Source organism: Acyrthosiphon pisum, chromosome A1, assembly GCF_005508785.2.
Source record: "Acyrthosiphon pisum isolate AL4f chromosome A1, pea_aphid_22Mar2018_4r6ur, whole genome shotgun sequence".
NCBI classification, from domain to species: Eukaryota; Metazoa; Arthropoda; class Insecta; order Hemiptera; family Aphididae; genus Acyrthosiphon; species Acyrthosiphon pisum.
Window position 1 is genome coordinate 1,871,971 of NC_042494.1, and position 18,643 is coordinate 1,890,613.

An 18,643-nucleotide genomic window follows, 5' to 3' on the forward strand; every position below is an offset into this window, starting at 1 on the left:
TCTACAACGGTTGGGTATTAATATATAATATACTATGTATAGATAGGTAGTATAATGATAAAACACTACACGTTTGAAATATCTATATATATAAATAAATAAATAGATATATAATATTAATAATAATCATAATAGGTTGATTATGAAATTAAACTAAATGGACGATGGCACAACCTAATATAAGCTACATATTTTGAGAATACAACATTAATACAAAATAATATATAATACTATGACATGTACGAGACCTACCTACACGTATACCCATGTTATACGTGCCTACTAAAAACACTATAAATTACTAGGTAGGTACGACTATACAATATATTATATAACTACGCTATTACAACTAACTTATTACTGCTATTAGATTTTACTAAGACTAAAACTATACATTTGTTTGTGTTTGCGTATTTAAATATATATATGTAATATAATAATATATTATGTAGTATATATATATAGTAATATGTATAATATATTATGATCCGAAACGAAACAAAAAGAGAAAAAACACTTTTGAAACAGTCCTCTTTTTGTTACGTTTCGGTGCGAATAGCGATAACTGTGTGTAAATAATAAATATTAATAATAATAATAATAATAATTATGATATTTTAATGCGTATAATATAATAATAATAATAATAATATTATAAATAAAATAATATAATGTTACGCTCTAGGCAGCGGCGTAATGTCGTTGGCAAAGACGCCTCCAGCGTGAATTTCGAACGTTTCTATTCGGCGTATCGCGTGTGGTAATATTATGCGTGTTGGGATGTAATTATTTAAACGACGTCGCGTATATATAATAATAATAATAATAATAATAAATAAAGGCGGTCGCCGGACTCGGGGATCTGAATTTCCGGACGTCATTTTTTATCTTCATTGTTTTGCGACATTATATTATATTAAAGCTATTATAGTCTTGCTTCGGGGGGGGGGTCGATTTTTTAACGGCACTTGCGCGCCAGTCGAGTGAAAAAAAATAAAACGTGCGAGTGTCGACCAGAGGATTTCGTCGCAGAGAACTCCGCGAAAATCGTCTCGAGAAATCGCATCACGACGAGTCCGATAATATATAATAATATAATATATATATATTGTATTCTGTATGTTGGTATTCGATTGCGTGGAACCCTCTCGATCGGGTAGAACAGACATGCAGTATAGAACACAAGTCCCGGCGGACTGTTTACGACATACGCAGCGCTGTTGAATGGAATGACGGTGTGAAGGGGATGGGGGGGGGGGCGGTTGGTAGGACGGGGGTTGTTAGTGGGACAGAGCAGGGTAGTCGTGGGCGGAAAAGAACATCGAGTGAAAGATTCAACCCGACGGCGGGAAAGCTTGTCCGGACACGTCGTACGCAGCACACGCACAGACACGCGCGCACACTTAAAATAATAATATAATATACAGACGAAATTCGTTCGGGAGACGATTATTCAACGACCATTGCGCGCGGCGGAGAGCGATAAATTCGCCCGGGTGATTGCGTTCAACCGGGTCACATGGCCAACGGTGCCGGATTCACCGTCACTTTTGATCCGCCGCTCGACGACGACGACTTCCTCCGGACGTCGTCGACCTCGTTGCCGTCCCTGTAGTTGTCGCCGCCGCCACCTTCTCCGTCTTCGTCGTCGTCGGCCGACACCGATTCGCCGTCTTCGTCCTCATCGTCGGGCGACAGATCGTTTTTCCTGGAACCCACAGCAAACGATGCGTTAAAGTCGGTGTGATGTATTATAATACTTAACACAATATGTTATTATTATGAAGGGATCACCGATTAATGCTTTCGGAGGGTCGCTCTGGGAATTCTGCGCAAGTTTTCGGAAGCCACCAAAGTCGTGGATAATATGTGCATGTTAGCAAGGCAGGGATCAAACATGTAATCGAAATCAACGAAAACCTTATTTAATTCACCGAAAAAAAAAACAAATTTCCTGTCTGCGGGCCAAATAATGTTTGTCCACGATAATTGTGGCTTGCGGGCAGCCATTTGGTGACCTCTATAGAGCTATACAGCTTTATATAACAACCCCACGTGGTTGGATATGCGCTGAGACTATCAAAATTTGTTTTTTTTTTTTAATTTTTAAATTTTTAAAATTTTTTTTCAAACTTTAAATATCCCAATCTCTGTCATCGGGTTTAATCCACATATCAACCCTTTTGAGCATACCAGCAACACACATTGTCCGCAGAGTGCGCTTGGTTTCTGCATGTTGTAACAGAAGAAATCAACAAAAATATGTTAATTATACAATTAAACAACTGCGCGTAATAACTTTTGTTCTAATATTTTATTATTTTCTGTATACCTAACCATTATATGATTTATGACTATAAATAATTTTATTATAGTTAAATATATTTATTTTAACAACAATTATTACTATTAGTTGGTGAATTAAACATTTATTAGTAATTTTTGTTAGGTATACCACGACACCTTGTAATACCTATACATTTATATTATATAATGAGAGTCAACAACCGAAATTAACGCTTCAAAAATAATAATCGAAAATATTGTACATAATATAGGTAAATTTAATTTTTCTGGACACTCATTAGTGTGTGTTTCCTAAGTTATAAATATTATGGGTGTGAGTAACTCCCGATTTTGGATTCGTCAAAACAATACATTTAGAGCTCGCAGTCATCGTTCGACGATGATAGTAGGTACAAGAGGTACAATTATTATATTATTATGTACTATACATTTTCATTTTTTTCTTTAAGTTTTTACAGCGACCACCGACCACTTAAAAATCAAAGACCTGGTGGACTGAAAGCGGTGAGGAATGATCGTCGTCGGTTTCACCGCATTGTTATACATTTATACGATGTATTATAATATTATATTATGTCTATTGTTCATTTTTGGGCACACGTTTAATATCCATCAGAGTAGCAGTTCTATGAAAATTAGATACATCTTTACAAACACGCGTGAAAGACACGATAGGTACATAGAAACCGAACAAAACCACTAATAGATGAGATAACGTCGATTATGCATTTATTATTATTATATTGACAAAGTGCTAGGTATCATTAGTGTGCGATGAAGTCGTTTTGAAAGTGAACGCGAAAAAGTTATCGTTATTGTTATTTTTATAGATACAAAATAATCGTAGCACGACAATTTATTATTCATACATAATAGGTACATAAATTTAACGACATTTTCACTTGGTTATCAAATATAAAGTACCTATGTTTTATTGTTCTAATGGCGTATACAATTACACCTATTTACGAAAAAAATTAATAAATCAAGTTTTTTATTATTCATTCAATTTGATATTGTGTGCATTATAAGGTAGGTAAATATATTATCTGATAAAGACATGACCATGGTATCTATCATATAATCTCTCGTGAACCCGGGGCTGAAAGAGCTCAAGTACACTATTTAAATATTTTATAGACCTGGGTTCTACCGTAAGTATATACCTTCAATTAGCCGTTATCGTATCATTATAATAATATAATGCAACATTGCCTAATTATTAATTAATAAATACCTACTAATATTTTTAATGTCATGAGTCATACATTTTGACTTGAAATATTATAGGATGAGAAATTTCGAAGCGATGGGCACGGAAAAATTAAATACACCGAAATATTATATTATACATTAAGTACCTAACTCGTTTACAATAGATCATACGACATGACACATCTATTACGTTTTCAGATATTAATAATTTGATAAACTGAACTATGCATTTTATAATTTTATTGTTATGACTTATGATTTAGTTTTAATTACTATTGGTTTAGTAATTGGTTTTACTTATTGGTTTTTAATTTCAATTAGATAATAATATATCAAGTACAGCGATATTGAGTACTGGCTATCAACTAAATAGCATAATAAATAAACAATGATATAATATTTTTTAATTTATATTAATTTATAAAATATGAAATTTGAATACGTAATAATCTGTTGTCACTTGTCAGTATGGTTTAAAAAATGTGTTTCGTGTAATCACGTGATTTCCAAACGTTGGGAATGAACATAATATAATATCAATATCAGAAATAATAACTCATTTCAAAAAAAGACTTTTCAATTAAATATTTGTATTTTTTTTTTAACGAATCAAACGTATTTAAAATATGCCATACTTTATTCTGTAATTATAGGTATTTTTTTTTATATCAAAAAATAAAATAAATACAATATTACACAATTGACCCGATTGTTTGATATTATTTGCACAATTTATAATATATTATATGCATTCAAAATGTAGAACACAAACGACAATATTCCATTGAAACGATGAAAAGTAAAAATAATATCAATTCACAATTTATTGATTTTGTTTTAAGGCTGGCAATAGCTGGTACAAAGAAGGGTATAATCACCGATCATTATTTTTTACCGATAAAATTACATCATTTAATATTGTAGATAGAAAATTTGATTTAGTTCAAACAGATAATATATTATAAATAATATTTAATGTCGTGTAAAAAGTTGAACCGTATTATAAAATGTATTTAAATCTCAATGTTAGGATTGAATTTTTAAGATGATAGTTTCGTACTGCGTAGAAGGGATATTGGCAATTTTTCATAAATTTAAATTATGAAACCGATAAATGTTGGTAAGATAGAAATTACAACAGTCTTACAGAGAATAATTAGAAAAGCCTCCACGTGATGTCTTCTAGGTAATTCTAAAAATGATTCTCAAAAATAAATAATAAATTCATCCCTGTGTATAATTTTCAATGTAGGTCATAGCTGATCATCATGGTTATAAGCTTTTGTCCTTTTATAATGTACCTACTCTTTCAAAATTCGATTCGAACAATTTAGCGGGTACACATAAAACATGAATACCATATCCATTTATAATTGTATATTATAGCCAGTATAATAGGTACCTTACAATAAAACTCAATCAAATCTATTGAAAAACATGCTTTTTGTTATTTTTTGTTTTAAAATGTGTCATTAGAATATAACATTAATTAATTTTTATCGTTGAACAAATAAATCGAGCAACACAATAATTATTATTATGTGTAACTATTTTATAACGTTCGGGTTTTCAGTGTAGTTTATCATACAAATAAAATCTCGTGTTACGTAAATATAATATGACTGAATAAATAAAAAATATGTAATTAAATTTATTTCGTGGTAATATCGTTGCCATTATAATTATTTATATTATACTCTACTACACACCCACGCGGCCTTTAACGGCGATAAAATGGGTTGCGGTAATTTTTCGGCTCGCATTTTAAAATTATAAGCACTATTCAGTATTCGTCGAAAAATTCGCTCGCTTTCCGATGTTAATATAATAATAATATAAATTGGTATACATTCCGATAAAAACGCGACCGAAGGACATACGTTATTATTATTATATTATAGTTAGGTAGTTGTCACTTTCTCGCGCATCATGTGTTGTCGGCCGGTGTGATTTTCATAGAAATGCCGCCAATGTGTGAAATTAGTGTATTTTTTTAATTTTGCCATTCAATAGGTGTCCCATTAAACGTGACTGTCAATACTGATTGATAAATGAGGAGACCTTGTTTTATTTTTTCATTTCAGGAATACGTTTTTTCGCTCTTTTGTTTGCCAATAACGCCCGCCCACGCCTTCGTCGAAAACACATTGAACTTTCGATCCCGTCGTACAATACGTTTAAAATACATCGCAAACGAGATAATACACGAACATAATATATTATTATTACAATGTAGGGGAAGAATGGAGATACACCAGTGGCTAACCTAAGGTTCGATGAATTTTTTTTTACTTTTTTTCGTTCAAAAACAGTATAAAAAATATTATACCAATTGCAATATGTAAAACCTCATAAATGTAATATATTCTACTTTAAATTTTTAAAATTTGTTTTAGATAGGTAAGTAAACGTTCAGTATGAAAAAAAAACTACAAATAGTGGTCGGTTTATACACACTGGTTGGGTGAGCTGCAGACCAGTCCCCGTAAAGATATTATTAGGCCTATAGTATTTGATTCAAATTATATGTGGCAATATCATAATATTATATATATTATATCCACTGGACTTACTAAAAATAGTTATAATAATATTTTATTACATACGATGAGAAGATTCTAAGCATATAACATATTTTGATCGAATAAATATAATAATCCTAATAATTATTTCAATCTATAATATAGTCCATAATCAAAAATATAGGTGAATTCACTTTCCTAAAATGAGAAGTGAAAAATCGAAATAATAGAACACCAACACGTGTAACGAGCCAAAGATATTTATAAAATCTGTACGCACGGCTCCCACATGATTTTAGCAAAGAGATGGTATTTTGCGGCAATATTTAAGTACTTGTAATTTGCGCCACATCTCAATATTAGTTTTGGCAATCTGCGCCACGTCAGGAAACGAAATGACATAATGTGTGCCTAGGTAATCTGCCCCACACTTTCAATTTCAATCATTGGAATTTACCTGATAAATTTACCCGCAAGCTAATATTAGTGAGTACATAAAACATGAATAATAATAATAATGTGACTATTAATAACATGAACAATAATTAGACAATGAGCTATAATTTCTAACATTCCTGATTTTTACATACATTGTAATTTAACTGAAATATTACTCATTTATTCACAAAGTACGGTAAACCTATAATTATTACAAACGGCGTAGAGTTTTATTTTACATTAACTATGTAATATTATGTATACATTTCAATATTTTTCTTGAAACGTATATCTACTAAAATGAAGTTGATCGATGAATAAAATGCATATTATGAATAAATTTCAAACAAATTTATTATTTATTATTTTAGAGTGGCGCAAATTACAATTTTATTTGGTGAAAAATTGTGTAAATTAAATTTTTCTTGCTTCAAGATAGCGCAGATTACACGATGCTCTTATATGACGTTTTATGTGGCACAAATTAACAAACTGAATTTTTAAATGTAATTTGTAATTGGTGCTTTCACTTTTTTTTTTGGTTTTCGGCACAAACTGCACACGCTCATTCATCGCTATACACCTAAGAAAACTCAAATGGCCACTTTATCCTTCTTACCACTATACTATAGTAGTATAGTACCTACCTACCTACTATTAAGTATTATTAAAATTAAATATTGTTAAATCTTATAAGTTATATTAAACTATTTAAATTCGCTATTAAGTATTTCGCAGTACTTACGAATAGTTATGATTGTTGGTGAACAACGACTTCGGACATTCCTTAAAGTAAGGGTAACATTCTTTGCTGTGTTTGCCAACGGTTTCGGCAGTCACGTAGTCCTTCATTAAATCAGCGTACGTCGATCTACTAGCCCTGCAAAATAATTACAAAAATATTCATTACCTATTATTAGTATGCGATTATTCTGATTATTTTGATTAATAGACATAATTGTCTGCAGAATCAAAACTGAAACATCATCTATTTCTTCTTGGTGTGCATTCCCAAGCCATATTATAGCTATTTTAAGCTATATATATACATTACGGACGACCTAGATTTTCAATAATTTGAACTGGCAAATAAATATTATAATATTATACTCTTGGAATCGACGAGCATGCAATATCCATACAAATAATTACTATCATACTATCGATCGTATAGGTCACCCAAGACATATGAGTGAATATCATCTCTAAATACCGGAAACTCTCGGTCGCTGAATTTTGTCCACTATTCAGAGGGTTCAGAGCTGTACAGTTGGTACAGCACGCGATTTCGCAATAACCGAAACGTCTTGCATATAAAACAATAATATTATATTGTAATCGGTCGGAAAAGCGATAAACGAGGATCGTTTTATAGTTCGTGACGGATGATCTGACCGGGTCGAAATGCGATTAAGACGGTGTGCTCTGCGAATTCCGTCGACAAAATCGACGTCATTGATTGCCATGCCTATGTATTTTGTACGCATACTCTCGTAAATAATATATATGTATGTTATATTCGTAAATTAATCTTTCCACCGTGATAATATTATCACTGCAATATAATAACGTTAAAGTTCTCTGCGGTGAAACGACCCTCAGCATACGAGAGGTCGTCGATCGGTTTGTGTTCAAGTTAAACACGTGAATGATATCAGTGATTTAATTTCGGTATACCTTGGTACATCTTGGTTCTTTTTTAAGAAAATAAAATTATGTAAAAAAATATTTTTTTAAACTATTAACGTTTATTATAATGAATGCCTTACGCCAAATGGATTACCCAGTATAAATGTGAGACCGATATCTGTCGAATTCTAACCAGAGATAGTTATTAGGCCGGCAATACATTTTTCGGTTTCTTAAACGAAGTATCCTCTTATTATTTTGACAGCGCCCAATGTGATGGGTGTACCTATCTATTAAAAAATTCTTTTTTTTTTTTATTCCAATCGATTATACTGTTATAGTTGTTTTATTAATGATATGTGTCAAAAACATATTAAAAAAAAATACCATATTACCTACTTAGTGATGTCCAAACGTATAGGTAAAACTGAGGGCACCGTACGTTTCTACTATTTAAATTGTTTTTTATAATATATTTTAATAGGCCTAGATGGTTTTTAATGAATTATGGTGATTTTTTAGGTCGATACTGACATGGGTGCCCCGTGGACCGATTTCAACATATCTAACCAAGCGTACAACAGGATTGGTCAAATCAAGTATGGTTATTAAGTTAAATCTTATACTTACATTCCTACCTCAAAAATATTTTCAAATTAAATATTCCATCGGACAAACAAACGGTATCTTATATGTTTTTTTTTTTAAATATTAACACTCTGAGAATTAATAAGACATATTATACTGTAATATTTTAACTAGAAGCTAATAGAAAAATACATATTTTTAAAATATAATATAATTTATATATATTATTATATTATGATTTTGTATTTTTTTTCTCTGGTCTGTATAGGTACATTGTATTTGTAAACGGAAAATCACTCAAAATAATAATCATACTTTTGTTGTTATTATTATTATTTTCAATACTATAATCTTATTATTTTTTATTCTGCATATCTAGTAAATCGAAATGGTTTGTTAATATTTACATTTTAAATCTTTTTTCTGTGTATTTTTTAAACACCATATTTTTTTTCTATTTTAATTTTAGGTTGTTTCATACCAATCATACCCATACATTAAACATCAGTTTTAATGCATTATTATTGGCTACATATGTGGAATATATTTGACTGTTTAATATATTTCATAGTACATTAATAGTTTTCTGTAATTTATTTCACCAATACAATAATATATTACGCTTGACACACTTCCACTACGGTGAGCTAATATTTAAATATTATGTTTGTGATAAGTGACCTACCCATATATTTATATTATATTACCGGTAGTTTCTTCCGCCGACCGTGTGTGCACGGATGGCATTTCCGGTTTGGCACATGGCGCAGAGTTTATAGCGATTGCAAAAAACGGTTATTAAAAATAAAACCCGCCTTACATTTTATGCAATGACCCGATGCCTTCACTTATACAAAGTCGTATCTCCTGCAAGTCGTTTAATAGTCGGTGTCATTTTTTTACGTTTCGTTGGAAAGTTGTTTTTCTCCAACCGTGACGACAGCTTTGGTCATTGGTGTTTTTATACTTGCATATATTAAGGATACGTGTCATGATATTATGGTAAATAATTATGATACGGTATCATATATATACCAAGGATGGCAAACCTATTACACGAAAATATGTGCGTTTCGTTGTTTAATCTTGCATCTAATAGGGAAATAAATAGTGGAACTATTTCTTTATTATTTCTAAAAAATAAAGTTCCAAATTATAAACTAGTTTTTCATAACAGAGGAATTATACATTAACGGGTGAAGCTAACGATGCTCTAGTGTTTCATTTAAACATTTATGACTAGACAAATAGACAACCAATGTTGTGAACAGACGTTCGATATTTGAGGGGTTGTCTGGGGCGGCGTTCGAATGCAAACGAGAGTAAACCGTAAATAATATTTAATACATCTCTACAGGATGGTTCTCAACTTCCCACGTATACATTTCTTAAACTATAATAATTTTACCCCCAAGTGTCCACTCTTAAATACGACCTCGTATAAATAAATTATTGTGGTAAAGACCCGTGGGTTAAATCGTATAGTTTATAAAATTACAAAATATGTCAACGTGCATAAGTATATCATACATCGTGATATTATTATATTGAATTTCGTTAGCTATCGTATATAATCTCGTATTTGAAGGACTTACGTGAGGAACAGTTGAATAAATTCGCCGATGAAACCAAATTTGTGTATGGACTTGTGCCCGTGAACTTCGCATATGGCTCGGAGCAAACACGCTTTGCCGTCCATTCCGAAGTTCGTCAACAAGTCCTCGACGACGGTGAACAGCAGAGCTCTGTAAAGACATACCATATTAACAATAATACGCGATATTATAAAAGGAGTCGTATTTTTAAAAATAATTTTCTGAACGATGACGTGACCTATAACTATAAAATATATTGTGTGTGCGTAATGATACTACTATACTCGTATATAGTGAAATACGTATTCGAATTTAACAAAATTTCAAACGAAAATCGCCATGACTTATTCGCTAAGAAAATGTCTTCAACAACGAAAACAAATTAAATTCGCCATCGACTTCGCCGCTACACACACACGCTTACACATGCATACGTGTTTGTGTGTTACTATATAATCATAATAATATTAATATTATCGTATATAGTCTGATGTATTATTATGTTATGATTATTAGGTAGGTATTTATTTCTGACGAAGCGCCGAGGGTCGTAAAGGTTTGGGTTATTCCATTTTCAATCGGCCACTCCTCTTCTCTGGCATCATCGCGGGACATTCCCAACGCCCTTTACCCATTTTCATTGGTCAACGGGTCTTGTTGCTTTACTTTTAAAACAATTCATTGTTGCAGTCGGCTGCCAAAACCTGTCTGCGCGCGGTGCCCGTGAACTTGGACCAAGCTGGTTACACCGCGTAACCGCTATCCACCACGGCGGCGGTTTCTGGTCGGAATATTAATACGGCAATTATTCATTATAACAGATACGATCTATAAATTGTATATACATAGATATAATAATACTTTATACTTGCATATATGATGCGTGTAATGTCGGTCAAATAAAACCTATTTAGCCGCGTAACATACGATCGTGAGAAACGCGGATGAAGTGTGCGCATAATATTATGAAGGTAGGTACCTACCATATGTTATCAGCTGATACAGAAAAAATTACGTTTCAGCGTATCATATAATGTAGTGTAATATTAAAATGGTAAGTATTTAAGTACGTATACACGGGTCCAAGTCCATTGTTATAATATACGATGCGTATTGACGCGTAGGTGTTATGTACCTACATACAGTGAAGAGTTTTCGCACAATATGGATGCGTAGGGTACTTATACTTAAATATTGGTTTTGCAACTGATATTGCTGTGAACAGTATAGGTAACAGTATGGAATCCTCATGGAAAACTATTTTGGCTTTTGCAAAAATTGCTTTTCCAACGTTTGACATAAAAATATAAAACCCATAGGTATTTTTCGAATTTCATATATACCTATTTCGTGAGAGTAAATGCCATGGGAATGCTCTGCGTGTCGCAATAAGAATTGTACGGTGAAATTTATAACACGACAAATGGCACCTGTTCGTGATTTATGAAAAATATAATAAAATAAAGCGTTCCGCAGCCAGAGAAGTAAAAATTGTATTTCGAGTTATAGCAGTAATACTGGTAAAGGTATAATACAAAATCTCAGAAAAGTAAAGTTTGAAACTTCCATTTTTCAAGATTTAAGGGTTTCCCTTAAAAACGCGAAAAATGCCATAATTATTATTATCCACGTATGTAATAATTGTAGATAAAATAGTTTGAGGTCTTTAAATAATATCTTAAAATATAAATTCTCAGAACGGTTCTTACATTATTTAATCAAGACGTTATTCAATTTGATTATTCGTATAAAAGTATAAAGTGTTTGATTTACTGTTATTTAGACGCGTGAAATTATATTAGTTGTATGCATTTTTATTACATATAACATAATAATATAAATTATAATAAACATATAACATGCAATAAATGTACATAATTCAATAATTGTATCTTTTAATTATTTATAAAAAAAGTTTCTACATTTATTTACGTTTTACTTTTAGTAAATACAATTTTATATTTATTGATGCGAGTTGAAAAGATTAATGTTACACTTAACCTCATAAATAACTAGGTCGTTCTTTTTATAACTATGTAAGTTTCTCAATTTTAGGGGTTGCTGCGCATATTCCGTGGCGATTAACTGATGCTATATTTGAATTTAAATTACAACAATTGATAAGAAATTGTGAACTGGTGCAGATACGAATGTTAACAGCTCTAACATAAATCTATAAATCTTGTGTTTCACGGTATAGTTGATAGTTTTGCTTGCGAGATACAATCAAGTTTACATTGTATATTTGCTACTTTTCGAGTTAAATTTACAAACCGAGCTTTAAGTGGAGATAACAACAAATATTTCATGAGTACAATTCAAATTTAGAATATTTTTTTTGATTTCAAATTTAAATAAGCAAAACATATTGACATCTACCACAGTGTACCTACACACGAAGTTATTTGTAAAACGTAGGTATACAACCTAATGATTTTTATTTTAGTATTAGACAAGGAATATTAATTTTAAGTCATAGATTAAAAATATGCCTATGAATTGTTTACTTTTTGAATACAAAGCCACAAAAGTATACCTTTTATTTATATACACTATTACACTAATATATGATATATTTACTATTTACTAATAACTTCGTGTATACTATACTGTATAATATAGTATCTATGTCTATATATTATAAACAAAAACCATTAAACTATAATATGAAAAATAACTATTGTACCTATAAATATTTAAATATAGTTTTGTGTATTTAGTTTATTTGAAATATTATAAAATGTACCTATATTTAGTCATGTGGAATATGAAAAAAAATGTGATATTAAGGTTTTTTCTAATTGCACATTTTATTTATTTTTATTATTTTTAAAATATAATATTGTTTGTTAAAATTATTCACCCGAACAGATTTATGTAGTCTAATTAAAACCAATATAATATAATATTACTGTATGCTAAAATAATAGGTACATATTATTATGATATATCATATCATTATTCGTAACTCGTTATAACAGTGGTCCGTTCGCATTTAATATCATTCGTAACCAATGATTATATTATTAGATATAGTTGAGAAATAATGTTAAAATCGTAATAATTTACGAGTTACAGACACGCAATTAAAACGAGAATATAAATATGTCAACTTATTTTGATTAGATATAGTATTCCGTCCGGTGTTCTTCTGAATTATTCAAACGTTATTTACATGTTATTTTATGCATTTTATGGTTTACCTTTCACCTCCTTGGAAGTACGAGTGTATTGGTTTGGGTAATGTTGGAACAGATCTAGTCGATCTCCGGCCATCCATAAGTTGAGACACATAGTCGGCGAGTACCGAACCCATCTGTCTTCCCATGCTCCTTGCCAATATCGGCGGGAAGGCGCCGAACGGATTCTGATTATCGGTCAGCCCCAAGCCATCGAAGTCGACTATATAAGCAACATTTAAAAACAAAACACGTGAATATATAGACTGATATTTTTCAAATACATAAATCAGGTTTTCCCGTGTTCGTACCTAAGGAATTTGAATATTTGTTACTTATTTTATTGTACACGACAAGACGGACGATAAAAAATATATTTACATTTTTATGGATCGTAAATTTCATCACTCTAAATATATTATTACGGTTGTTCCGATTTAATAATTTTTTACTGACTTTTAAAAGTTTGTAAACGCGCGCCTTATACTGCAGCTGCAGATGTCTTAGCCTATCTATGCAGTTGTAGGTTTATTATAAAATAGTAGGTATAGGTTTAGTTGTTAAGTATGTACATTTAAGCGACGAAAACGCGGTAAAAGTACAAAATACAATATTGACCTACAAAATATGGCACATGATGTCCACTAAAATGTGCGTAAAAAGATTTTATTAGAGTTCTAATGTATACCTACCTATTTACTGCTGTACCTATGTCCTAAGTTATAGTCTCACTGGGACACCGAATCAAGCAGCCAAAAAGTTAAGTATATCTAGTATCTACACGGAAGTCATTATTGTACCCGTTTAATTGCCATTACTTTTGTAGGCGATGATAAATCGAGACCGTAAAAAGTATAAAACCAATTTTTGATGTAAACGTACTCTAAATTGGTCCCAGATTCTTATCGCTTGTCTAAAAACGTATAAATTGTAAACTCGGTTCGGCTTAATAATTGGGCAGAGACATATTGTGTGAATATCGGTACCCATCATCGTGCGCGCGGTATAATGTAGTACAATAATAATTATAGGAGTGGTCCCATTATGATATGTATATATAAATTATCACATATGCGGGAGGGGTGGCAGTACTAAACCTAACAAGATTTTTATTTTTTGTATTTTCAGTGGAGTTATTTTTTTTGGAATAACTCAAATTATTTAAGTATAAAACTAAGTAATGTATATAATATAGGAGTGGTCACATGATATATATATATATATATATATTATATGTGGGGAACAGTAATAAACCTAACAAGATTTCAATTTTATTTTTTGTGTTTTTTTTTTCATCAGAGTGGTTTTACTTTAATAATTCAAATTATTTTAAATATAAATAACGAAATGGTGTGTAGGTTATACTATATAATATGGTAGATGGTTAGAAAGACGTCTGCGTGTAATCAATATCAATAATCGGATTTGAGTTGAAGTGCATATTATTTTACAAAAAAAAAATTACAGGACTGTTTGACCGACTAACGTTGAAGCGAGCTCATCAAATTGTTATATATGTTATTTAAATAATACATTCCATATATTATTATATTTATAATTCATATGACATAAGATCAATATTCTGTTTTGTGAATAATTAAACACCAAGTTCTGTACGTGCCAAGTATTTCTTCGGTAGTTGTAATAATTGGATTAAATTATATGTTACTTATTTCGATGCGTATAACTTTATTATAAAAACACACAAAATTCACAGTAGGCACTTATCTGTAGACAATTTTCTAGCACGCCCTATTATAATATTGTACATATTCATATCATTAGGAATAAATAATGTTAGGTTATGCACATGGATTATACCACGAGTTGTCGGTTTTTGTAGCATCAGTAGTCAGTATAGTTAACAACTATAATATAATATACCTAGTATTATACCTACTCAATCGGACAAAAATGATGAGTTTCTTTTTTTATTCTGCCGACCAATCGATTTATTTATTAGGATATTACACTATTTATTATGCAATTATGTATAACACCAACTCGGCACTCATGGTGGTCTTTACAATGACATGTGGAAATCAGAAAACAAATTAACGATGGAATTGAAGAATAAAATAACTGCCGATATACAGGAAAAATGTTGAAAAAATTATACGGGAAAAATGTTCTTTTGCCGTACGCAAAAGCGTAAATGTCTACATACTATCACATTATTTACGAATTCTCAAATTTCTTTATTTCTAATTGGACATTGTGCGTAGTTACTATAAACATGACTTACGATTTTTTTCTAGCTATACCTAATTAATGATTTATAATAATATAATATGCTCGTTATGTTGAGAAACATATAGTAATGATGTACATAAATAAAACGATGATGTACCGCACCATTATGGACTGCACAGTCGAATAATAATAATACGTATAGGTATACACAGAAGCGAAGGCGTATGTAATTTGCACCAAAAATGATATAAAAAAAAAGGTTTTCATAGGTATATTATGTAATATGCGTTACGTCCAAAAATCAATATACCTACCTATGGGTAATTATACCCCTCACGGCCAATATCAAATTATATTATTTATATAATTTACGCCACATTAAATTTTAATAGGCACTAATTAAACACACTGAGTTCACCGTAACTCACTGAACAATTCAGAATTATGTGAAATAATAATGATTATATTATATAATATATTATGATATTACTATTACCCAACTAAAAATCCTAAATTTTCTTTAAAACTTTAATTTTTTTTTTTTAAGTTGACACCAAGTAAAATAAATTATTATATTAACATTTAAATTAACCCAAGTGTTACTAATTGTTGACGAATATTATAAAGTATGATAATAGTATTAGAATAAAATGTATTATCATTGAATTTTTCAATCTTGAAAAGCTATTTATATGATTACAAGTTTACAACACGTCGTCTACTTGATAATGTCGAAACCGAAATTTTTAGTGGTTTTGCAAATCATCATTTTGGTCGAATAAAAATGAAACAAATTACAATTTTAGCAGGTTAGAAATGGCGCAAAATACTTGTATGTGTTAGGTATTAATTATATATTTATTAACTACGTCTACGTGTAGGTGCGGAGTAAATTAAATTCGTCTCAATTATAATAATATGAAGTTTTCGTAATCATTGTGCCCATTGCGTGGAATTGGCATAAAAGGTCTGATCAAAATTATTTATAGTTAATAATATTATTCTAATCGCATCACGTTGTGTTCATAGGTGGACTTTATAAATTATGGTGTACAAATATGTCAATGGATACAAATCGTCACACTGACTCGTGAATGGCAAGCTTAATGCTGATGTTGAACAGGAACCCATCTAATTTGGTATAAAATGTCGGATCACAATAAATTAATAATTATTAATTTATTATATTATTCTGACCAGTTGTTGTGTATTGTGTTCAGTGGCGTGGTGAACATTTATAAGCCTTGATGCCCAGCATATATTTCTGTAACTACCCCCTCTTTATCCCCTTAATATAATATATAGTACATAATACATATAATTATTAAGTGACTGTAAATATTTTAATTTTTGTTGTATGTTATTGGTTACCATAATGTACCCAACCACCCACCATCCCCTCCCAAAAAAAAAAAATTCATCATGACGCCTAGGCGTCATAAAACCCCATTCACCACGCCACTGATTGTGTTTATAGGCGGACTCAGGAACAGGTAGTAATGAAGTGTGAAAATGAAGCACACCACCAATAGGGTTTTCATTTTTTCAGTTCAACGGTTCAATTGTATAGTAAATAGTAATAATAAGGCAACGTCGTCGTAGCTGCTGAGTACCAGACGTCTTAATGTCGGAATTTCAACTTCAGTCATGAGGGTGATGAATATAAAGATAAATAACTAATATATCAATGTATAAAAATTGTCACACTGACTCGTGAATGGCAAGCTGATACTCATGTTGGACAGGAACCCGTCTGGTGGGTATCTGACGAACGGTAGGGACAGCGATGGTGTTATCGTTAGCCTGGTGCCGGGTGGCAGGGCCAGGCGGCCGTCCGTGGTGATCCACAGCAGACGTTTCTGCCGCGAGTGTGGCGTGTCCTTCTCCTCATGCACACCATTATTGTTGAAGTTGTCGTCTGCACCGGTGACATTGTTCTCGAACCACAACCACAGTAACAACGCGGTCCACAAAGACGATTTCCCAAAGTATATCATTCCTGAAATGAAAACGGAAAAAATATGTATTGGTATACTGAGACGAAAATAATATTTTTTAGAAGGGTAAATAAAATATGCAAGACAAACAGAATTTATTATTGTTTTCGGTACCGTAATGTAGGTACATACACAATTTATAATATACCATTCCACCAATTACCTCATCTCAACTACAGTGCAGCTGATTATTATTGATTCATATAGTTTATGTTTATTTAAGATATTTTGTTTTACATAAATAATAAATAAATAAAAAACACTGAAATCTTCTCCTATAAACGAAAAAAAATTTGTGGTAGGTAATACGGCTAATATTGATTTTTTAAATTGTGGTAATATAATTGATAGGTAAATGTTCAAATCAAGTTTAACTTAAAATAAAAAATGTATACTTAAATATTTAATTTTAATTTTTTGTGATTTACATTATTATTATTATTATTTTTACTGAAATGCTAATATCATTGCTGAAAATTCAAATTCAATTTATACTAAATTATTTAGTGATATCAAATATAGTCGAAACTCATATAACATGTCGTACATTACACACGACTACTATACATTAAATCGAACGAGCATTATGACTGTTTCTATTATTGAACGTATATATTGTGATACTCCGGGGACTTCTTTAATGCGTGTCTATACAGGACATATTATATTATTTATTAGGTAGGTATAATATGTATATTGCGTGTCCATCCGTCACGGTATAGACCGGGGGGTCTTTAACCCGCGGCCCTTATTCGAGACCTGTGAACACATTTTAAGCATGACATGTATTTGTTCACACTTTTTTAGTCGATATTAATGCATACGAGTCTTTATTAAAAATGTGGCCACGAGATAAATAATAGGTGGCCAGCAGATGTCTGAAAAGGTTGAAGACCCTTGCAGGTTCCATGTTATAGATGCATAAACAAATTCGCATTATATACATTCGTATTCAACCGGCTGAAATGGCTTTAAATGTA

At 31.1% G+C, this 18,643-nt stretch overlaps 1 protein-coding gene across 1 annotated transcript; it reads right to left on the bottom strand.

Moving 5' to 3' along the window:
- Nucleotides 1–928: 928 nt before the first annotated feature.
- LOC100164376 lies at nt 929–17,685 on the bottom strand. The gene is made up of 5 exons (XM_008184237.3): nt 17,378–17,685; nt 13,498–13,696; nt 10,295–10,444; nt 7,228–7,362; nt 929–1,708 (listed from the first exon to the last, which is right to left on the bottom strand). Exons 1-5 carry the CDS (start codon nt 17,661–17,663, stop codon nt 1,516–1,518), a joined length of 963 nt encoding a protein of 320 aa, XP_008182459.1. The 5' UTR covers nt 17,664–17,685; the 3' UTR covers nt 929–1,515.
- Nucleotides 17,686–18,643: the final 958 nt, after the last annotated feature.